General features: G+C 44.7%; 1 protein-coding gene across 1 annotated transcript; it reads right to left on the bottom strand.

The window, feature by feature from the left end:
* Nucleotides 1–4,028: 4,028 nt before the first annotated feature.
* Nucleotides 4,029–18,756, bottom strand: ZNF212 (zinc finger protein 212). The gene is made up of 5 exons (XM_065883612.1): nt 18,485–18,756; nt 7,277–7,703; nt 7,018–7,144; nt 5,702–5,791; nt 4,029–4,897 (listed from the first exon to the last, which is right to left on the bottom strand). Exons 1-5 carry the CDS (start codon nt 18,754–18,756, stop codon nt 4,029–4,031), a joined length of 1,785 nt encoding a protein of 594 aa, XP_065739684.1.
* Nucleotides 18,757–24,444: the final 5,688 nt, after the last annotated feature.

Raw genomic sequence — 24,444 nt, 5'->3', positions numbered from 1 at the left:
GTCCAGCTCAAATGTCATCTCTCATAAAGCCTTTCCCAATGTCCTGCAACTTGAATGTAATTGTTCTCTTACAGAATTTTAGCTTCATTTTCTATCTTCTATTAAAGTCCCTTGACAGCCTGTGAGCCCAAGAACAAAATCTGATTTAACCTTTTATCCCTCCCTCTGTAGACTCTGCACATGGAGGCTACTCAGATATTCACGAGTGAACAAAATCTAAGGCTATGCAAAGGTACAGTACAAGAAGGGAACAGATTTCCACCCCAGTGTTCACAGCAGTATTATTTACAATTGTCAAGATATGGAAGCAACCTAAGCGTCCATCAACAGATGAATGGATAAAGATGTGGTACATGTATACAATGGAATACTACTCAGTCATAAAAAAGAATGGAATTTTGTCATTTGCAACAACATGGATGGACGTGGAGAGTATTATGCAAGTGAAATAAGTCAGACAGAGAAAGACAAATACTGTATGATATCACTTATATGTGGAATCTAAAAATACAACAAACCAGTGAATATAACAAAAAAGAAACAGACTCACAGATATAGAGAACAAATTAGTGGTTACCAATGGGGACAGGGAAGGGGGCAGGGACAGCACAGGGGTAGGGGATTGAGAGGTACAAACTATTATGCATAAAATAAGCTACAAGGATATACTGTACAGCACAGGGAATATAGCCAGTACTTTATAACTATAAATGGAGTATAACCTTTAAAAACTGTGAATCACTATACTGTACACCTGTAACTTACATGTTGTACATCAACTATACTTCAATAAAAAGAAATTTTTTTTAAAGGAAATGTATTTTGATCGAATGTAAACTCAGCTAGGGCAAAGACTGTTTTTCTGTACACTGACATACCCCAAGTATTAAAAACAGTACCTAAATAACAGGTGCTCAACATATATTTGTTGAATAAAAGAAATGAACAAGGGAAGCTTTCACAAAAGGGGGCCTACGAACTGAGAAGTGAAAAATAAATAGTACTTGGTTCACAGAGAAGGGCATTCCCCGGAGAGGGAAAGCCTGAGCTGAATTCGGTCGTGGGAAAGCACGGCTTATTGACTAAGTGACGGGAATCCCACTGTGGCAGCAGCAGAGAGAATTTAGTGTGAAAAGCGAACAAACCCAGAGGAGGTTAGGTTGTCCAAGTCTTGAATCTACACTTAAAAGCTTGCTCTTCATCAGTGGCGTCAGTGCACTGCAAGGCTTTGAGGAAAGCCCATGTCCAATTTGTGTTCCGGGACAATAACCCTGGTAGCAAAAAAGACGTGATTAAGGGTAGGAGACCAGTTAGGTTACTGAGTGAAAACTAGGTGGGCGATGATTAGGCCCTTACCTGGTGGAACAGGAAGGAGAAGATTGGACAGATGAGTCTCTGATGTTTGGCGTTTCACTCTTCACTATATGCTGATTTAATCTAACGTGATCATCCCTGTCCTTCAGGCAGTTGCAGTCTGTTTCCTTCTCATCACCCAGCAGAGCAGACTTTCAATGAAGGACAGTTGAAGCCGGCCAAGCTTTTTTTGTATCACTTCAAACAGTGTATTGTGTGTGCAGAGCATGACCTGGAGATGCTGTTAAAATGCGGATCCTGATTCAGTGAGTCTCAGAGCCTGCCCTTCTACCAAGCTCCCAGGGGGTGCCAATGCTTCTGGTGCAGAGACCACACTTTGGGTAACAGGGACTTAGAATCCAACCCAGACACGAGGTCCTTAATCGTGGTCAGCCAGAAGCAACAGAGCCTGTGGTGGAGTGTGTGAGCACTGAAGCAAGATGGCCTGGTTCACAGCCACCTCTGCTTCTGCATCACCTTTCAGGTCTCTTCCCGCCTCTCACGTGGGAAATGGGGTAATAATCGTACCCACCACATAGGGTCTTGTGAGGATTAGGTTCGCTTTTATGTGAAGAACTTAGAACAGTGACTAGCACATGAGTGCTCAGTAAACATTAGCCATTATCACACTAGTCTGACGGATTAAGACAATCATTTCCCTGCCTCAAGAACCACCTAACTTTGCTGGAGAAATAGGAGCCTATCTTGTACTTTTTCTCCCCATGATGCGAGGCAAAGGCTGGTCACATTAAAGCACTCACTGGGAGGTAAGAATAGTCAAGGATGGGATAGGGGGTATCTCTAATGCAAAAACCCGCAGGCAGGAGACTGGAGAAGGGATTTAGGAGAGATGCTCCAGACGTTTTCCTCCATACAACGAGGCTGAGCACCTCTCACGGCGCTGCCCTACGACAGCTTCCCTCCACATTCCGTTTCTACACCAAGATAATCCCTTACCTTACAGCGACCAAGCTCATTTTTATCTACTTATTTAGTTTCTTCTCAACCCCATACCCCACTCACTCCTCCCATGGGCAACCATAATGCCTGTATGTAACTTTTCGCTTCTATGTGTTCTTACAAAGTGATTTGTTTTGTGTACATGTTTTTAATTTACAGAAATGGTATTGTGTTATAGATCTCATTCGACTTCTTACATTCGCCACTCAGCACCATGTTTAAGATGGACCCACACGGCCACATATGTAGCTAAGCCAATACCCCTAAGTGCTCCCCAGGACTCCTGCTGCACCCACCGTGTCTCACCTGCCCTCTCTACCTCCCAACGTTCAGATGCTCAGACTGCCTGCAGCCCTCGACCACCACAGGTGTTGGTGAGTATTCCCATACACGCCTCTTCTTATCTCCCTAGGTTTAAGGAAGGATGCAGGTCAGGCTATGCCATCAGGCCTCTGGCACTGCTCCAGGTCAGGCTCCGCCTCCATCTTGGCCCCGGGAGGGTATTCTTGACAAATGGAGAAAAACATCAAACAGGAGTTTTGTGGGTTTTTTTTTTTTTTTTTTTTGCTAGTAGTTAAGTTTTATTCTAGGCAACTGCAAACATCAAACGGGACATTCACATAGGACCCAGGAGCCCACTCTCATCTCCCCAAACAACAGTGGGGCAGGCATTCAACACTCCTGAGAGATGGGCATCTGTGTGCTTTTTTTCCACCATTTCAGGAATAGTCAATCCCAGAGCTACTGTGGAAAGCGTGTGATCTGAACAACCTCAAGCAACAGCTGGTATAAAAACCAACTCAAGTAACCACTGGCATCAGCTGAACGACCTTAAGTAAAAAGTAGTCTTCTGTGCGGGGAGGCTGCAGAACCACAGCGAGGATGGGAGGGAAGAGCGGAGAGAAACCCAAACTCAGAGAAGCAGGACCGTATCACAGCTCCTTTACAGGACCCTTCATTCCCAGCAGGGGTTCTGGGGTCTAACCCTACTACTCTCCTCCTCTCGGTCAGGTAGCCCTATTCCGGAGTGCCAAGCACCCGCACAAGAGGGAGCCCAGCACTACGGCCCTGACTAAATGCGGGCGGGCTAAAAGAGCCCCAGAAGTGATCCCCTCCCAGAGGGCAGGCCCAGTCCCCATGTTAGGAACAACTTCTACAACTCTGGAAATTTAAAAATTGTCAGACTTTTTTTTTAACCAACTAAAATCTAACTCCAAAAAAAAAGGGTCTTCAGAGCACGGTAAGCAGTTCATTTAAATTATTTCTTCTACTTGTTATTAACAAGGAGATGACAAAAGAAGAGCAGCTAGAGGGCTATGCTTCCACATGTCTGCTCGCTCCTTTGGCCTGACTCAACCCTCGGGAAGACCTGAATGCCGGGACGGGCCCTGGAACAGGCCACCAGCCCTGTGGGCTCAGAGAGCCAACCCCAGCCCACGACTATCAACTCGGATGGGAAAAGCAGAGACTTGACGGTGCCACAGAGATGGCAAACTCGGCAGCAGGGCGAAGACAGCGGGAGAGGCCTGGCCCCGACTCCTCCTCTTCCGTGGTTTTCAGGGCAGCCTTTGGGCTCGGCCTGGCGCCTGGTCAAGGGAAAGCAAATCAAAGTGACTCCCCTCAGAAAGAAGTCAGTCCCTGACGCTCCACTGTCTCTTCGGGGGGACAGTGCCAGCCCCCTCCGCCTCCCCCAGTCGGGCGAGGGGCCGGCACCCCTAAAGCAGGCCGTTGGGCCTTCCGGGCTCCAGGGCTGGCCCGCCCCGCTCCCGCTGGTGGATCTTCTGGTGCTGCAGGAGGTGCTGCTTCTGGACAAAGCTCTTCTCACACTCAGGGCAGCTGTAGGGCCGCTCGCCCGTGTGGATGCGCTGGTGCCGCACCAGGTCGGACGGGTGGCTGAAGCTCTTGCCGCAGTAACCACAGATGAGGGCGCTCCGGTTTTTCCTCCAAGGGATGTGGCCGGGCAGGGCGACCAGGCTGTTGGGTGAGAACCGCTCCTGGACCCGGCGGCCGGCACCGGGCCCCTCCTGCAGGTGGCAGCGCTGGTGGGTCAGCAGGCTCACCCTGCAGCTGAAGCTCCTTGTGCACACATCACACTGGTGCAGCTTCGCCTTCCGGGGCTGGGGCTTAAGCTGGGGCCGGGGCCGGGGCCGAAGGCTCTCCTCTGGCTCCGAGGCCGTGTAAGGCTCCCATCCTGAGTGGGTCCGCTGATGTGCGGCCAGCTGCTGCTTACAGCGGAAGATGGCCTCGCACTCGGAACATTCGTAGGGGCCAGCAGTGTCCCTTTTCAGCTTCAGGCCCTGCCCACGCTGCTGACCCAGCTTCAGCTGCCTGTTAGACTTCTGCTTCGGGGGGCAGCCCAGAGTTCTGCCACTGCTAGGGTCTCTACTGCCCTCAACGGGCTCCTCTGGATTAGTGTCCCCGGGACCTGATTCCAAGAGGACAGAACGTCCCTGACCATCCCAGAGCTCAGGCTGCTCCAGGCTCAGGAAAGCGTGCTCTTCGGCAATGCCCGAGAACTCTCCAGGAAGATCCGCGGAGCCGTCCTGCGTGTACTGTATCTCCTGCTTGATCATAACCCCTTCCACTGCCAAGACAAAGAAGAGCCACAAAAAAGATCACATTCTAGCACCTTTGGTTTTTTCAGAGCTGAACAAACATCTGTGAATTTCAGAAGGGCTCAAATCAAAGTACCCCAGGATCAAGGGAATCAGGATGATTTGGAAGAGGATGAGACAGACTGGGCTGCAAGACCTGAAAAAGTAACCTATACTCAGGTAGAGACATACTGATCAGAAATCCGAATATGTTATTCTTACAGAACAGTGTTATAAATTCTCTAAGCTTGTCCACAAATTTGTATTCAACTCTGTGGAAAATGGTAAAATATACATAGGTAACACCTAAGCTAATTTAAGTGTTACAGAGTGTTAAAATAATACATGTGAATAGTTAAAAAAAAAACCAAACAACTGAACCTATAGCTTAAAAATGCACGTATCCAGCTCTGTTCTTCCTGCATATTCTCCCCAAATTACCTAGTTTACAACGGTTTCTCCTGCCCCTTACCCAGTTAGCTTCACTCCTGAAGATCTGACCAACCCTATTCTCAATCTCCAGTGGGTTTTGACTGAGGCCTGTTAGACACTCTGCACTGTCTGCAGGGCATACAGAAGTATGGCACGGCCGTGAACCTTAGGGACTCCACACAGCAGTTAAGGAGGTAAGATACACATATCATAGGTGAGCTGATGATAATCATAAAGGACTTCAGAACAACTGAATGCCAGGTGAGGTTACTAACAATCAGCGTTTGGCAGTGTAGCAGTGGGGCAGCTCACTACAGGCTGCAGGGAGCGGGCATGGGGTGGAGTACTCTGGAGCCGCTCACCTGGGTGGACACCACGAGAGTCTTCCTCCTCCAGGTCACCCAGCATCTCTGTACCCAACTCCGCTTCTCCTTCTGGCCGGCCAAGCACCTCTGGGTTGGAAACGGCACAGTGTGAGCCCAGGAGACAGCACTGGTCATTTGCCGATGAACAAGGTGACCAATGTCAAGGAGCTGACGTTAAAACTTCAAAAGATTCAAAGTCACTTTCCCTTAGCAGTTTGGGACAATTAGAAAATTACGGCCAATTCGAGTGATCCGTTCAGCTAACTGCTGCCTTCAATGCCCCTTCTCAGCCGTCTGAGGCGCAGGTGGCCAGGCTTCAGAGCCCGCTGCTTTCCTTCCAACACCACCACTGCCACCCACAGACATGGGCTCCTCTCCGGGGATCTAACTTCATCTGGGCTACAGCACTGCAAGGTAAGGTCAGCACTGCTATCCCCCACTATGACAGACAAGGAAACAGCCACTAGCAGAACACGTGAGCCAGTCGAGGTCACACAGTCCCATCTCTGACCTATTTGCTACTTCCCTCCCCCTCCACTTCGCTCCAGGCACGCTGGCCTTCTTGACAAGCCTCCACGGACCTAGGTTCTAAAAGATTTTGTCAACCAAACAAAATGCATTTATTATGGAATAGCCTATATTTTACACATAAAGATGTACATCTAACAATCGGCACTTCTCATCAACACAAAATGAACACTGGGACCACAAGGACCATCTGTAATTCCAGGTAAACGCCAAGAAACAGTGTTTGGTGAGCCCATGCTGTCTGCCCATCCCAGGCAACAAAGGATTTCTCGTCAAGCAGTCCTAAGTATTAAATGCCGCATGAGGGACCCTAGCCATGTTAAACTCTAAGGCACATGATGACATCTTATCTATTAGTAAATATTATCAAGAACTGACTGGGGGCTTCCCTGGTGGCGCAGTGGTTGAGAGTCCGCCTGCCGCAGCAGGGGACACGGGTTCGTGCCCCGGTCCGGGAAGATCCCACATGCCGCGGAGCGGCTGGGCCCGTGAGCCATGGCCGCTGAGCCTGCGCGTCCGGAGCCTGTGCTCCGCAACGGGAGAGGCCACAGTGGTGAACCGACTACATAAGCACAGGGAAGAAATACAAAATGCAAAACACCAAGACCTTTCCGAAAGTCTTCATAAATTGAGGGCCTGGAGACTCCCATTTCTCAACCTGGCTGAGGCGAAGAGAGGATCCACAGCCCACTGGAATCACAGATGCAGCCTGGGTCACAAGCTACTTGGCCAAGAATTGTAGGATGCCTGAGAGCAAATTCTAGGGAGAAAACTCTGCTACTTACTTAGAGAGACCAGAGTCTCATAGCTGCTTTTCATCGCATTTGTGTACAGTTCCTTCTGCCAGCCCTCCAGGTTCTCCCACTCCTGCTCTGAAAAACAGACTCCATCATTTTCAAGTGACCTGGACACCTGAAATCACAAATGTCACATAGTGAGTGTCTCCTACCAAAGCCACAAAGGAAAAGCCAGCCACTGAGAATCTTCACTAACACAGGGCTGGGCCTATCCCCTCTGGTCTGACTCTCAACCCTCAAGGCTTACCTTGGGGGCCTCGCCCTTGCTGCCCGGGGGCAGCCGCAGGACCCAGAAGTTCCTGTTCCTCAGCAGGTTCTCCACGTTCTCCAGCCGCCTCTGCAGCAGCCCGTACTCCTGCAGCAGGGTCCCCAGCACCGCCCACTTGCCCTCCAGCTGGTTCCCCAACTCCACGGCCGTCTTCTCGCAGTCGGCCAGCTTCTTCTCGGCCGTCCCCGTCCGGCCCTCCAGGCTCTGCAGCCGGGCGGCCTGGGACTCCATCTTCTTCTCCACAGCTTGAATAGCGGCCACCACTGTCCAGAGTGAGATATCTGTGGTCTGCAAATAGGAGCTTTCCTCTGGTGCTTGTGGGGGCAGCGTGGAGGAAGTCAAAGGGGTGGAGCGGCGCTTCCTCCTGTGCTGAAGAACCAGATACGGCGTCAGGCAGTCAGTGTCACTTCCAAACAACAGGTGAAAAAACACAATGGGTCCAGTGGGTCCAGGAGCACTTACAGCACCTAGTTTCTACTTCTTTTCTTTCTTTTCAATTTAAAAAGCATGTGCGGGGCTTCCCTGGTGGTGCAGTGGTTAAGAATCCGCCTGCCAATGCAGGGGACACAGGTTCAAGCCCTGGCCTGGGAAGATCCCACATGCCACGGAGCAACTAAGCCCATGTGCCACAACTACTGAGCCTGCGCTCTAGAGCCCGCAAGCTACAACTACTGAGCCCGTGTGCCACAGCTACTTAAGCCTGCGTGCCTAGAGCCCGTGCTCCACAACAAGAGAAGCCACGACGATAAGAAGCCCACGCACCGCAACAAAGAGTAGCCCCGATCACTGCAACTAGAGAAAGGCCGCGCACAGCAACGAAGACCCAACGCAGCCAAAAATAATAAATAAATAAATATATTTTTTAAAAAAGATTAAGAGGCATATACCACGTAGTAAACTAATAAAAGCATGAAAAACATAAAAAAATAAAAAGCAGGTGCTTTTACATTCTGATACTGCAAACTATACATCTATACTGTAACAAGAAAAAACTGAAAAGAAGAAAGAAAGAAAAATGTATGTAAAATACCACCATCCAGAAATAAGCTTGGAATTTTGGTGTATTTCCTATACGTTTTTTTCATCTTTTAACTTATTTCTTTTTCAATAAAACTGCAATCATATTGTACATGTTTTGTTACCTGTGTTTCACTGTCAGCATATTCCGTAAGACTTTCCTGCATCAGTATTCATTTTTTAAGCCCATTTCTTTCTACTTGATATTTTGGACTATTTCTAACACTTTGCTATGATAAATGATGTAACTTACATCCACACTCAACTTCACATTCCTGCTTGACTTGTAGTTGATCGTGTCAGCCCTGCTAAAAACCTTTCAGTGGCTCCCCACAATCAAGACAAAATTCCTTAGCAGGACCTACAAGACTCACCCCATTCATCTTTGCACCCTAGCAACTAGTATAGTGAAAACACCTACTAAATCCTTCATAAACATTTACTTAAATGACTTGACTAAGTCCTCAGACATGGTCCTTAGACTTCACATTTTAATGGTCTGTCCCAGACAGTAGAAAAATCACTGTGACTGAACCTCAAAATTACTAAAACCAACACTTGGGAAGTCTTCCTGAACTGCCTCTTGCCCTCACTGTCTCACTGCATGTTCATTTCAGTCCTAAACCCCTGAAACTTCATATTCTCAAGTGTAACAGCATACACTTGATTCAAGGCTGCTTCTCTAACCATAATGAGGACACTGAGAACAAGGCACTGAAAGGAAGTATCTTTGAAAGAACTGCTAGGGCCAGAGCTTATGGTCTGGAGAAAGAAGGGACAAGATGAATCCAACCAGCACAGAACTGAACACTTAAGTTTGGCCATGACCTACTCCAGTTAACCAACTCAGTTCATTATTGAGCAAACGAGTCAAAAGCTTAAATATCCCCCTTAAAAAAGATTTAAAGAAAAGTTTAATGTAAAAGAAAAATACAAATGAAACAAAAAAATTAGATTACTGGGTAAATTCATTTCATCACATGTTCTGCTTTTAACTTTAAGTCTCTAAGTCTCTAGTTTTTTGGAATCTCCTCTTTCCTTTCTGTGGCCAGCACTGTGTTGCTTTCTAGCACTTTTTCCAAACAGGAAGGTGGGTTGGGATCTGAGCAGAGAAATAACATCTCTCCTCTTCCACATAGTCAAAGGCTAAAAAGAGCAGGCAAGCCAAGGTTCCTCTTTTTTTTTTGTTTTAAATTATCTATCATGACAGAAACAATTTGAATGTCCATCAACTGGTGAATGGATAAACAAACAAACTGTGTCCATTCGTATGTTATGGGTTGAATTGTGTCTCCCCAAAAAGGTATGTGGACGTCCTAACCCCTAGTACCTCACAATGTGATTTTACTTGGAGATAATCTTTACCGAGTAATCAAGTTAAAATGAGGTCATGACAGTGGGCTCTAATCCAATGTGACTGGTGTCCATAAAGAAGGAGGAATACGGACAGAGACAAACACACAGAGAGAGAAGAGACAATGTGAAGGCACATACAAGGAGAAGACAACCACGTGAAAGTGGAGGCAGAGGTTGGAGTTATGCGGCAACAAGCCAAGGAAACACCTGGCACCACCAGAAGCTGCGGGAGAGGCATGGAACAGATTCTCCCTCACAGTCCTCATAAGGAACCAACCCAGTGGACACCCTAACTGCAGACTTCTAGCCTCCGGAACTGTGAGACAATATATTTTTTGGTTAAGCCATCTAGTTGGTGGGATTTTTTTTACAGCAGCCCTAGGAAAGACATATCATATATCAGAATACTCCTCAGCAATGAAAAGGAACAAATTATTGAGACTTGTAACAACATGGGTAAATACCAAAATCACTAGGCTACGTGAAAGAAGCCAGACACAAAATGCTACATACTGTATTCCATTTACGTGACATTGAGGAAAAGGCAAAACTATACACACAAAACAGAGATCAGTGGTTGCCAGAGGCTGGGACTGGAGGAAGTTAATTACTTAGGGGTAATTTCTGGGATGATGACAATATTCTATAACTTGGTAATATGACGGCTACACATTTTTCAAAACTCACTTAACTACAGTTATGCCGGAGTAAATTTTACTGTATGTAAACTATATCTCAGTAAGCAACACTCAGAGTGTTAAGGAGAAAATATTAGCTATTATAAAAGATACCATAAGCAAAGTCTAAAAACAAACTGGGAGAGAATATCTGTAAACAGGATATGAAGTGCAAAGAAAAGATAAACAACCCAAAGATAAAACTGCAACTATAAATAATTTGCAGAAGTGGAAATGCAGGTGGTCAGTAAGCCAATGAAAAGACAGCCACATTAGCAGTCAGGAATGCACATACAACCAAGGGAAACCACTTTTCACCCACGAGGTTGAGAAATATGAAAGAAAGGGACAGGAACAACATTCAGAGCTGACTATGACATGGTAAAACTGGCACTTTCGTAACACTCCTGGAAGGAATGAAAAAATACTACAAACTTTGAGGAAAGAAAATATCCAGAAAGTCATTAAAAACCCTTTCACCTAGTAATACCACTATGGGAATCTTCAAAAATAAATGGCATTACTGTTTAGTGACATACATACAAAGATGATTACTGGCAACATTCTCTGGAATAGCCAAAACTTGGAAATAATCTAGATGTCTAATATTTTTTTTGGCCATACCACGTGGCTTGCGGTATCTTAGTTCCCCAACCAGGGATTAAACTCGGGCCATGGCAGTGAAAGCACCAAGTCCTAACCACTGGACCACGAGGGAACTCCCTCTAGATGTCTATTAATAAGAGGATGGTTAAATAAATTATGGCACGACCAAAGATGATGTTATACAACTGTTAAAAAGAATGAGTTAGATCTATATGTATGGTTTGGAAGACTGTTCATCATACATTGATAGGCTGTCAACTTTTAGGGAAACATATTTATTCTGACTTCATTTTCCTAAAGAAGAGAAAAGATATATGTTTCCACACACAGAAAGGTTTGGGAAGGTATTCACCAAACTATACTAACATGAGTCAGCCTCAGGATATGAGAGAGAGGAATTTTAATCTTTGATTATAAACTATTGCTTGTTTGACTTTTTCAATAAACACGTATTCCTCCATAATTTTTTCTCAAGTTCCATATATAAGAATATTCCTGAAGGTAGTGAGAAATTTTTTAAAAGTATACTTACACTAACTGTATTTCTAGATTTTCTGGGACAGTCCTGCTTGCATATTATATCATAGTGTCAGATGATGTATGATACATTGAGCCTGCAGCCATGGTCTGAAACCCATTAAGTACAAGACACAGCCCCTGTTGTTAAGACACCTACAATCTGCTTGAGTAAAACACTAAACAATTAAATAACGCTCTAAAGTGATACTTGCTTAAGCTGGACTAGATGATATTTAAGGTCACTTCTAACTCTGAGATACCATGACTTATTGAATAGTTTAAAAAAGAATATTTACATAATACATAAAATATATAAAGTAGTGACAACAAATCTCCATGTAACCACCACTCAGTTTAAAAAATTAATTAATTAAAATTAAATATATATGTATATACACACACATATACACATGCACACAGCATACCTCGGAGAATACTGTGGGTTCTTAAAGCAAGTATCACAATAAAGCAAGTCACGTGAATTTTTTGGTTTTCTAGTACATAGAAAAAGTTATGTTTACACTATTCTGTAGTCTAATGCAATGGCATTACATCTAACAAACGTGTATACCTTAATTAAAAAATTAAATTTTTTCAGCTAAATAATGCTGACCATCATCTGAGCCTTCTTTCTGTAATATTAACATCAAAGTTCACAGATCACCATAAGAAATATAAAAACAATGAAAAAGTTCAAAATATTTTGAGAATTACCAAAATGTGACACAGAGACACAAAGTGAGCAAATACGTTGGAAAAATGGTCGATGACAGACTTGCTCAACACAGAGTTGCCACAAACCTTCAGTTTGTAAGAAACACAGTATCTACCAAGTGCAATAAAGCAAAGCACAATACAATGAGGTATGCGTGTGTGCGTGTGTGTGTGTGTTTTATATATATATATCACCTTTACAGTCCTTTGTGCAACTATCTGAAGTAACTACTATCCCAAATTTGGTTTTTACTATTAACTGCCCTTTTTCATGTTTGTTTTTTTTACGTTTGTTTCCAAAAAATATATATTCTTTAAATTTTGCATGTTTTAGGATTTTATATGAACAAGTCACTCTTCTACAACTCCTGGGAATAGCCTGTTGTTGCAGGTGGCTTTAATTAATTCATTTTCATTGCTGTATAATATTCCATCGTGTGACTATACCACAGTTTATTTTTCTATTCCACTATTGATGTTTCCCCATCTCTGTCATTACAAGCAGTGCTATGATAAATAGAATTGTGTCTGGCTTCTAGTGGACATGGCAAGTTTCCCAAGGGTATAGTCCTAGGAGGGGAATTGTTGGCTCATAGGGTATATACGCATCCTGAACTTAAGCAGATAATGTCAAATGTTTTCCAAAGCAGTCATACCAATTTCATTCTTGTCAGAAGTCTGTAAGTATTCTGGCTGTTCCACAGCTTCATCAACATTTGTTACTGTCAAACTAAAACTTGCATCCCTCTAGTAGATCTGAAATGATACCTCATCATGGTTTTAACCTGCATTTTCCTTGATTTTTAACAAGGGATAAGCATCTTTTTTATGTTTATTGGCCATTCAAACTTCCTCTGACTGAAATCTTTAATCCATTTATCTTTTGGGTTATCTGACTTCTCATAGGATCTATGAGGTTGTCTCATACAATTCCTCTGTAAATTCTGTATACTAATCTTTATCAGTCATATGTGGTACAAATAACTTCCCTTATTTGTGCCTCATTTTAAAATTCTCTTTATTATCATTTGATTAAAAGTCCTTAGTTTTAATGTAGTTGAGTTTTATCAGTATTAATTCTTTTGTGGTTTGAACTTTTGTGTCAGGTGTAAAAAAAATCTATATCCCACAATACTGTCTTCTAAACACTTGATAGTTTTGACTTTCACATTTAAGCATTTATCTCAACTAGAACTGAGACAGTATTTGTGTACAGTGCAAGCTTTGATTTTCATATGGAAAGCCAATAAATAGATCTAATACTATATAATGAAAAATCCATCATTTACCCACTGATTTTTTTTTTTTTTTTTTTTTTTGCGGTACGCGGGCCTCTCACTGTTGTGGCCTCTCCCACTGCGGAGCACAGGTTCAGGACGCACAGGCTCAGCGGCCATGGCTCACGGGCCCAGCTGCTCCGTGGCATGTGGGATCTTCCCGGACCGGGGCACGAACCCGTGTCCCCTGCATCGGCAGGCGGACTCTCAACCACTGCGCCACCAGGGAAGCCCTACCCACTAATTTTTAATGCTATCTCTGTCATAAATCAAGTTTTCATACATACAGTCAGTCTGTTTCTGGCATCTCTGTTCTGTTCTATGGGTCAATTTTTCTACTGCTTTACCAAAATTACCATCTCAATGACCACAGCTTTTTGATAATTATTGATACAAGTCCCACCTCCTTATTTTACAGGAGTATCTTGACTAATTTTGGCCTGTTGATAGTTTACAAGCTCGAAAGGTTTCATAAAAATATCTTTAGAGATTTTGTTTGGCACTGCATCAAATCCATAGATAAATTTGGGAAGTGACATCTTTAGGATAAAATGTTTCAATTCACACACACAGTATATACTCCTTTTGTAAGGTATTTTTTAATACCTTTTGGTATTTAAGTATATTCCATAGGTATCTGTTCCAATCATCAATTGCTATATCATAAATAATTCCAAATTTTGTGGCTTAAGACAACAACATCTATTTTGTTCACAAATCTGCAATTAAAGGAGGGTTTGTCAGGGACAGTTTGTGTCTGCTCCACTCCATGTCAAGCAGAGCAAGTCATAGGCATGTAGGTGCTGGAATCACCTGAAGAATCCCAAGCCACATGGAGAGGGATGTTGGTGGTGGTGATGGTGATGTTCTGTTCAACAACCCTACCTAAGGTCCCCGTCTACAGTCAGCATCAGCCACCAGAACACACTTTCATTTCTAATGGGGTATTTTTGCCTTCTCTCTTTTTTCACTGATCTCTCTGAACATTGAAATTATATATTGATATGTGGATAAAAAAATTAGTATTATCCTCTATATCTGTGCTGTCCAATATAACAGCCACTAGAAACATGTGGATGCTTAAATTTAAATTAATTAAAATTAAATTAAAAATTCAGTTCCTCAGCTATTGAGCCACATTGCAAGTGCTCAAATAGCCACATGTACTTTGTAGCTACTACACTGAACAGGACAGAGAGAATATTTCCATCATCTCTTTTTCTCTGCTTGATAAAATACTAAGGTTGTGTTAAAATTTCTACTATGATAATGGATTTTCCTTGTAGTTCTATCAATTTTTGTTTTATATATTTTGAGACAGTATAATTAGGTGCACATAAGATTAGAAATGTCCTATCAGCCTGGTAAATTGAGTCTTTTACTATTATAAAAGTAGTAGTAGCCGTCTATCTCTAGCAATATCAATACAGTTAAGCCATTTTTCTTTTGATTAGTATTAGCCTGGTACATGTTTTCATATCCTGTTATATTCAACCATTTCTATAGCTTTATCTTTCAGTTGTATCTCTTATAAGCCATTTGCTGAACTTTAACCAATCCTATCAATCTTTGCCTTTTAACTAGAACATTTAGTCCATTTACATTTACTGTAATTGTTGACCTATTTTTATTTATTTTTACCTTTTTTGTGCTATTTATCCCATCTTCTTTCTTGCCTTCTTTTAGATAATTTTTTCTTATTCTATTATCTCCCCTTTTAAATTGTAAGTTATACAGCCAATTTCTAGTCTTTTAGCAACCATCCTAAAAATTACTTACAAAAACCTTTAAATATCTGAATTCTGATCATCTCTTCCTAACGTTTACATCAATGCTGCCATGTATTTTAATTCTGCCTTTGGTTTTAACCCACAAGAGATTATTACTGTTTTATTCAGTCAATAGTTGTTTAGATTTACCCATTTTAATGGATCATCATACTTTCTTACACTTTCACTTTCCACTTAAGATAATTTTCCTTGTACCTGAAATATATCCTTTAGAACTTCCTTTAATAAGAGTATATTGGTAACAAATTGTCAGTTTTAATTTGTCTGAAAATATTTTACCTTTTTTTTTGAAAGGTACTTTTGCACAGTTTTAAAATATGGGATTACATAGTTATTTTCTTTTAGCCCTTTGATGAAACCATTCTACTGTTGGCTGGCTTCCACTGTTGCTGAGAAGCTGAACCTCATCAGCCTTACAATGGTTCATTTGAAGTTAATCTTTTTTGTGTGGCTGCTTTTAAGAATTCTCTCTGCCTTGTATTCTGTACTTTCACTATTACGTGTCTAGGTAGAGAATTCTTTATGTTTATCCTGATTGGGATCTACGGGACTTCTAAGTATTAGTATTTGCATCAGTCCTACAATATCCTCAGCCACTAGATATTCATCAAATATGTCCTCCAGTGCAGATTGTGTGTGCGTGTGTGTGTGTGTGTGTGTGTGTGTGTGTGTGTTTCCTACTGGAATTCCAATATGTTTTTCTTCTGGAATTGCAATATCTGAAGTCTCTGAAGGTCTAATTTTGTTGCCCATTAATTTTACTGGCTTTTTCTCATAGTTTTTCATCACTTTTTGGATAACTTTTTATTGTGAATTCATTTTTCTTGGAATTTTATCTGAGAATTATCTGAAGTCTGAGTTAAGTGTAGACTCCTCTGGAGAAGATCTGTGTTTATTTCTTATAGACAGCTGGAGGCTCTACTTTAAATTAAATTCTTGGCTTAAGGTTTCCCAGACACCAAGGTCATGTGAATTCAGGCAATAAACCCACTTGAGAGTCAACATGAATTTTCAAGGGGCACCTTGCACCCATCTCCCAGCACCAAGGTTTGACATGATTTTCTCTGCAATCACTCCTTGGGGGTAAGAGCTTACTTCCAGTTCACACTGAACGTTGCCCTTTGAAGTCTCAGTTTTATGAGACTGGAGTAGGAGGCGTCTTAGACTCCCCACCGTAGGCTCTGAGTTTTGTCTTCTATTTTCCAGGTCCCTTGAGGTCATAAACACTACAGATGAATGTTCAGCAAATGACCTCAAAGTTGGCTTCAGAACTCTGCTTACCTCTTAAGCACTCCATTTTCCACTTCGTCTTTGGGCTTCACTTATTCTTTTTTTTTTTTAATTTATTTTATTTATTTATTTTTGGCTGTGTTGGGTCTTCGTTGCTGCGTGTAGGCTTTCTCTGGGTCTTCGTTGCTGCGTGTAGGCTTTCTCTAGTTGTGGTGAGTGGGGGCTACTCTGCATTGCGGTGCACGGGCTTCTCATTGCAGTGGCTTCTCCTGTTGCAGAGCACAGGCTCCAGGCACATGGGCCTCAGTAGTTGCGTCACTTGGGCTCAGTAGCTGTGGCATGCAGGCTCTAGAACGCAGGCTCAGTAGTTGTGGTGCATGGGCTTAGTTGCTCCTTGGCATGTGGGATCTTCCCAGACCAGGTATTGAACCCCGGGTCCCCCGCATTGGCAGGCGGATTCTTAACCACTGCGCCACCAGGGAAGCCCCTCCACGTATTCTTTACTAGCTACATTTCAAATATATTTGTTTTTCCCCCTCAGCATTTTTAGTTGTTTTCATCAGGGCACCCACTTGGCCATACTGTCAAATAAGAGGTACAGAATCTTCATCTGAAGATGAGAAAAGAAATATGCTCAAGGACAATTTAAATACGTTCTGCAATGACAGATCCATAAATTACTTAAAGGATAGTTGGGGATTTTGGAGGATCTTTAAGACGTCTTCTTTTTTTTTTTTTGCGGTACTCAGGTTTCTCACTGTTGTGGCCTCTCCCGTTGCGGAGCACAGGCTCCGGACGTGCAGGCTCAGCAGCCATGGCTCACGGGCCCAGCCGCTCTGCGGCATATGGGATCTTCCTGGACCGGGGCACGAACCCACGTCTGCTGCATTGGCAGGCGAACCCTCAACCACTGCGGCACCTGGGAAGCCCAAGACTTCTTTTTAACAAAGTCTGTTGTAGACATGTAGGTAACGGCGCTGACCAGTCAAGAAGTACTCTGGAAATTAGTAACTTGTCCTCCTGCCCGACTTTAGTACTACAATTTGATCTTGGGGAAAAGGCAAGTCTTTGACTGGATCACCTTAACTTAAAGGAATCAAAACGAGGTAAATACTGTGATATCATGAACATCTGTGTCTTGTTTCCATAATTTGTTGAAAGCAAACACTGTGTTCTTTAAGTCTTCCAATCCTTCCCCTCTTAGTTCTTACCCACTTCATACAAGAACCAAATACAGTGCACCCAGCTCATGGTCAAATTTTCACTACAGGATCTCCTTAGCCCTCTATCCTCACAAAGGTCTAACACGATTTTGAAAGTGTTTCTAGATCGAGAAATGCTGCACTAAAAACCAATTAAACTCCATCTACCCTTCCTATAACAAATCATCTTGTATCATTAAAATAACCACCACTCTGTAATAATATGAGAGTGTCAGAGCTGCCAGAAACCTTAGAGATCGTCTAGTAACTAGTTCAACACTCTCAACTTACAGCTAAGGAAAAGGAGGCTTCAAGTGAACAAAGTTGCCTAAAATCACTAAAGTGGATAGCTGAGAGCTGAGTTACGGCTGACACCTAGTTTCCCGACACCGTGCCCAAGCTCCACGTCTTGCCATTCCCTGAATGGGGACATCTGGGGAAGGGGAAGAGGGAAAGAGATCGACAGCTTCACAGACAAAAGCCAACAACTACACAGTGAGATAACACCTGTCCCAAGGAGAGGAAGCCCAGCCTGACTTCAACCTGCGGCTGCAACCCAGGGCAGAGTCTGTAGCAGGAGAGCACGGCAGAAGAAACGAGGGAAACCCATCAGCCCGAGAACGAGCTCGTCGCAGAGAGGCAGAGTCCTGGGGTCCCCGAAGCACCGGGCAAGTTCACTGGCAGTGACGGGAACCCAGAGTTTCCAATCCGCGCCCCCTCGCCAGCCTGGAAACGGGCTCTCTTAGGGCGGGACGAAAACGTGTAGGGACGGTAGCAAATCCAAGAACATGAAACAAACCTCCGAGAAGTTTCTCGGCGAAGGCGCGTGGCACTGGGGCTGTGGCCCGACGCGGAGGAAACCGATAGGGGGAAACCGATAGGGGGAAACCGATAGGGGGAGGAACTCTGAGGTTGCGCGGGGAGGTCGGCGTTGACCCACGCCAGCTGCGGACCACGGCCGCCCAGCCCCGCACCTCGAAGCCCCGCCCCGGCCGGGGCTCCGCCGTCCCGAACGCGCCCTCGGGTCCGCGCCAGGACGACTCTTACCCGAGCAGGCGCCGACTCCGCCATGGCTGCCAGTCGCCCCCCAACACCCGGGCCCCGCCTGATACGCCTCGGGGTGCGTGCGGGTCCGCAGGGCGCCCCCGGCACCTCCTCGAAGCTGCCCCCAGCGCCGTGTTGATACAAGGTGCATTATGGGAGTTCGGCCCTCCCGGGCCAATACCGGCGCCAGCCGCTCCTCCTCACCGCGCGGCATTCCCTTTGCGCCCCCATGCGGCAGGAGGGTGAACAGCACCTCGGCACTCCGAGCCCGAGAGGGACAAAAGGACTCGGTGCTTCCCAGTCAAGTGCATGTTCGGAATTTAAGGCAAACCCATGGACCTTTTTGTGTCTTCTACGTACCCAGCCCTCTGGTAGGTGCTCTGAGGGATTCAAAAAAGTATAAAAATCATACTTTGCTCTGAGGGAAGAACGTGTAATCTGGTTGGGGAAAAGAGATATGGTCCCAAATGGCAAGCAGTTTTATTCCAAAAGTACACCTGTTATTTCACTTTTTAGAAACTAGAAATGCACTTCTCATATCAGCAGTGGGTTAGGTGCCCAGGCCAACCCCCTGAAGCTTATCAATGATAGTAATCATGCCTTGGAAAATCCAAGATAGTCCTGATTTCATACCCAGCCCACACGCTACACGTTAAACCATGCATTCTGCGTTTTGGATTGAAAAGCATGGTTATCTTACCATTTGAGTACGCAACACACAACACTAATGCAACGTAATTATGTAATTTGTGCCACATTTTCTCTATAGAGACAGGCGATGAATTTCCACTTCGAATCATAGGCATGAAGCAATTCCCCTGAGAGCTAAACTCTTAAGATCAACAGGAAAGTATGTTCACGTGACTGGCTCCTTCTTAGTATGCAGGGTTCAGTTCAGACTTTACCTCCTCCGAGAAACATTCCCTGTCCACCCTGTCTACAGCCCAACACCCTCCTCCATCCCAACACTCAATCCTGTTACCCTGCTCGAAATTTTTCATAGCATTTATCACTATCTGAAATAGCCTCATTTTTTTCATTAGTTTGCATAGTAATTATGTTTCACTAAAATATCTCCACTGTTATCCTCCATTTCTTGCACACAGAAATGCTCATGAATATTTTTGGATGATTGAATGGTGAATCAGAAGGTAAGGATAGGAAAAGTCAGCCCCAAGAGAAGGCATGATGTCCAGGGCAACCAGACTGACAGGGGATTGGTTGAATCATTAATACACCTAAAGAAAAAATGGGACAGGCTGAGAAAATTAGTCAGCCTTGGAGATATGTCTCAGGCCAAATTAGTCAGCCTTGGAGATATGTCTCAGGCCAACAAAATCTTACTGTCAGATACAGAAAAAAAAAAGTATCATGATTGTGGAGGCAGACATATCAGGACAAAGGATTAAACGGTTCAGTTATAGAACTCACACTCTCTATTCTGTTTCTATGTCCACCAGGCAAACTTCTGATGATGCAGGTTCCCATGTAGCTTCTGGGAGACAACATGCAGGTCAGACGGATGCAAATGTCCAGACCACCCCTGGAAATTATTAAACTGATTCTCTGCCTTATCTGTCGGTCTCTGAGAGTCAGCATGATTTAGCATCCCTGCCTGGAACTCTGGGAAGATATTTAGATCAAATTCCCAATGTGCAAGGGAGGTAGCACCAGGTGCTGGTTTGCAGCCTCACGGGCTTGCAGAGATGGTGCAGTGATTAGAAAGTGGGATGAGGAGTGAGAGCATCTGGGTCCCTAGCCCAGCGCTGCCACTTACTAGATGTGGACCTTGGGCAAGTCATGAACTTATCAGCACCTCCATGACCTCATTATTAGTGAGGGATCATAGTAGCACTTATCTCATAGAGTTATTGTGCAGGTTACATGAGTTAGTTCAAATCAAGTGCTTAGAACAGCGCCTGTCACAGGTTAGGAGCTCAAGAAGCACTTCCGATCCCTATTACTCATTGCAAGATAACAGATGGAACGAAGGTGCTTGTGCAAGCTGAATGCCTAACACATAGCAAGCGCTTGGTAACAAGCAATTTCTCATTTTGGTTTGTTTTGGCGTTGGCAAGGTCCAAGCCTTGAACTGCAATGAATTCACCAAGATAAATGTCACCTTGTTGCATCTCTTAGATGCCACCCACTTGTCCTTTGCCAATGACACTCAGATCTTGACACGTGCCTTTAAATAAACTTAAATGCAGTTCACAGTTATTCCCATTGGTGGCAGTGGTATTAGAGGAATGAAGGAAATATGCTCTTAGTACTTGTATCCTGTCATCTCCACATCTGTACACTATGAACGTAACATGCAGAGCTGAGAGCAAGCTTAGACATCATCTTACCCGAACCCTCATTTTCAGTGACAGAAAAAAGTATTCTTTGAATCACAAATAATATAAAGTTTAATAATGCTGTAAAATATTTATCTTGTCCCTTTAATTTTCTATCATATGATTTATAGCATACATATTAACACATTTATGTACATATATGTATGCCCAAACATTTTTTTTAACTCAAGAACGTTTATAGACCACAGCTTTGAGACCCTTTCTAGTCTGTTCCCCTTACTACCCTGCAAGTCTGTAGATGTCTGGGACCATGTCTTTTGTGCTCCTCTCCCATCAATAATCCCCTGGGGAGCATATTCCACTCAGCTTCTGGGTCAGTGAGAACCCCAGAATGAACACTCCTTGGCTCAAGCTGACCCCCGAACCCCACTATACGTATGTAGTAGGTACCTGTTAACCTTGTCAGCCTAGCACTTCTCCCTTCCTCTGGGCATATATATACCTCCTTCCCTTTGGGGATGGCTCTTTCTGGGCTCTAGCCGTGTAATTCAAATGGATGCTGCCATCTTGTTCTGTGACAATTCCAGCCTGGTCACAATGACTGAAAAGCAGGCATCTGACTCAAGCCAGCCCAATCATAGCACCCCAGCCTCCTGGCCACAGTAGTTGAGCCAGTGGTGGGCATATGACTTAAGCTCTTCCCTTGGATTCTTCTACTGGAGCTGAGGGAACAGGTTAATTTTCTGTCTGGTGAAGCTGTAGATGTGAGTCAGGAATAGTCTTGTCCCCCGTTTTTTTTGGAGTAAGTTAATTTGAAAGAATGATCCCAACACACAGAAAGGAGCAGAGATGACACATTTTTGTCTCTGTCCACTATTGGTTATTCAAATGTTCCTTTGAGTCTGTGAATGACTCCAGGTTCCTTCCAGAAACTTCCCCTTTCTTCGTGGTTGGCCAGTCAGCCTCAGGTAGGGGAACTGGGTGTCTGGGTGACAAGGAGATTTTTTACTGCATATCCTTTTACCCATGTTGAATGTACCAGACTTGTGCAGATGGGAATTTCCCGGTGGTCCAGTGGTTAAGACTCGGCGCTTCCACTGCAGGGGGCGTGGGTTCGACCCCTGGTCTGCGAACTAGGATCCCACACGCCACACAGCACGGCCAAAAAAACCCAAACAAACAAACAAGAAACAGGATTTTTAAAAAAAAGAAAAAAAAACTAGTGCAGAGTTCCTTTTAGGGAGAGAAAAGTGTTTTGTTTAGCAAAAGAGTTTTATTGGCCATTTTAATCGTGGGAAAATAGGCTCCTGGGCAGGGCAGGGCTTGGAAGGCAGAAGGTGGGCAAAGATAAAACTAAATTGCTCTCCAGAGTAAATTGGGATTGGGGGGTTTCCCTGGGGAGTGAGCGACCGGAGAAGGGGAAGGGGAGCTACTCTTCAGAGGTTGGCAAGGTCCTGCGCTAGGCTGAGATGAGACCCTCTCTATGAACTTCAAACTATAAAAGTCTACTACGCGTAAGTGTCTTACCTGGGAAAGGCAAAGGAAGGGCACAGAGCTCCACCGTCTGGGTTAACGCAGAGCTCACAGGCAAGACCGGCAGTGTGAAGGAAGATATATGTGAATTGGGGAATCCAGAAAGCGCGCAGTAACTAAGGAAAACAAACCTCTCCTCACGCCCAGATCCTTGAGATGGGGGGCAGGGCTGCTGGTTTTGACACTATGTGCTGGGGACTCAAGCCCCTTTACCATTAAAGGATATCGATCCCATTGGGACGGAAGGTGTGGGGACATCTGGGTAAACAACGCTGGCTTACGCTTCTAAGACTGGATATAGGCGCTCTCCCGACTATTTAAAAAAAATTTTTTTTAAATAAATTTATTTATTTTGGCTGTGTTCGGTCTTTGTTGCTGCGCGTGGGCTTTCTCTAGTTGCGGCGAGCGGGGTCTACTCCTCGTTGCGGTGCGCGGGCTTCTCATTGCAGTGGTTTCTCTTGTTGTGGAGCACAGGCTCTAGGAGCACGCAGGCTCAGTAGTTGTGGCTCGGGGGCTCTAGAGCCGAGGCTCAGTAGTTGTGGCGCACGGGCTTAGCTGCTCCGCGGCATGTGGGATCTTTCCAGACCAGGGCTCGACCCCCTGTCCCCTGCATTGGCAGGCGGATTCTTAACCACTGCGCCACCAGGGAAGTCCCTCCCTGTACTCTTAAATGGGAGTCTTCTTTTATGATAGGACATAGTAAGCCCATAGCGATTAGAATGCTGAGGAATGATATGGGTTTAAAATATGTCTAAGGAGGTTTGAGCAGAGGTTCTCAGCCTTTAGCACACACTGCCAGCATCTCACTAGATTTATAGACCTACGGGAACCTCGCTGGACAAGGTAGGGGGATGTAAGATTCTTATATCAGGGCCCCTCTTCTCAAGAATAACCATTTTAGAGATGTCCCTCCATGATGGCTCCCTAACGAGTCAGTGTTGGATGGAATGACGGCCATGGCCTCCCCCAAACTATTAGGGTCCCAGGATGATAAAATGCTGTTACATGTTTTTCTAACAGTAACAAACCGATGGGCCAACACTGTAAAACACGGACACAGGCTGGTTCATCTTGCGCCTGGTGTGTTTACTCATTTTTCCTTTACCCTCTGCCATCACCCAATATTCCGGGACCGGAGATCAGAGAGCCAGTTATAGCGCCCAAATCCTTGATGGTGAGATAACTTTGTCCACCTGTGGCTCTTCGTTTTCAGTGGCATCTAGCTTAAACCTGCCGTCTCAAGACTTCCTCTCTGAGGAAGCTATGCACTGTTTCTAAGGAGTTCTAAGAGGGGGATGAGGGTGTCTGTGGCACAGCAGATCGCAGGCTAACTGGCAGCCCGTCTGTGGAAGAGTCTTGGCACTGAAGGCCCTCCATGGCCCGGTCACGACTCACCTTGCATCAACATCACCTCCAACTTTATACACCCCGGCTCTAGCCAGGCCAGTCTCCGGCCGTACTGCCCCAGTTCCTGCCTCCCCGACATGTTCCATCCTCATCCCACTTGCGTCTCCCTCCTTCCCCTGCTGCATTCATGCATCCTTTAAGCCCCGACTCCTCCAGGTCTAAAGGACATATAAGCTCTTAGCAGTGGATGCTTCTCAACAGGAATCTGGTAGGAAAGAGTTTTACTCTTCATTATTTTTAAAACCGATTTTTACTGCATGCATTAATCTTTTAATTAAAATACTTTTAATTAACACATTATCGGGAGGAAAATAAAAATCCACCCCCAAAGTAGGACCGCCGTCCTGCTTCGGTAAGTGGACTGCAGGGTCCACACTGAGCATCCTCGCTGCCTGGGGGAGGTCCACACTGAGTGTCACCACCTTTGCTCAGCTCCGGGGTGGGGGGGGGCATTAGAGCTCACTCTAGGACTCCC

This window comes from Phocoena phocoena, chromosome 9 (assembly GCF_963924675.1).
Source record: "Phocoena phocoena chromosome 9, mPhoPho1.1, whole genome shotgun sequence".
Lineage (NCBI taxonomy): Eukaryota > Metazoa > Chordata > Mammalia > Artiodactyla > Phocoenidae > Phocoena > Phocoena phocoena.
This window is presented reverse-complemented; position numbering and strand designations above follow the sequence as displayed.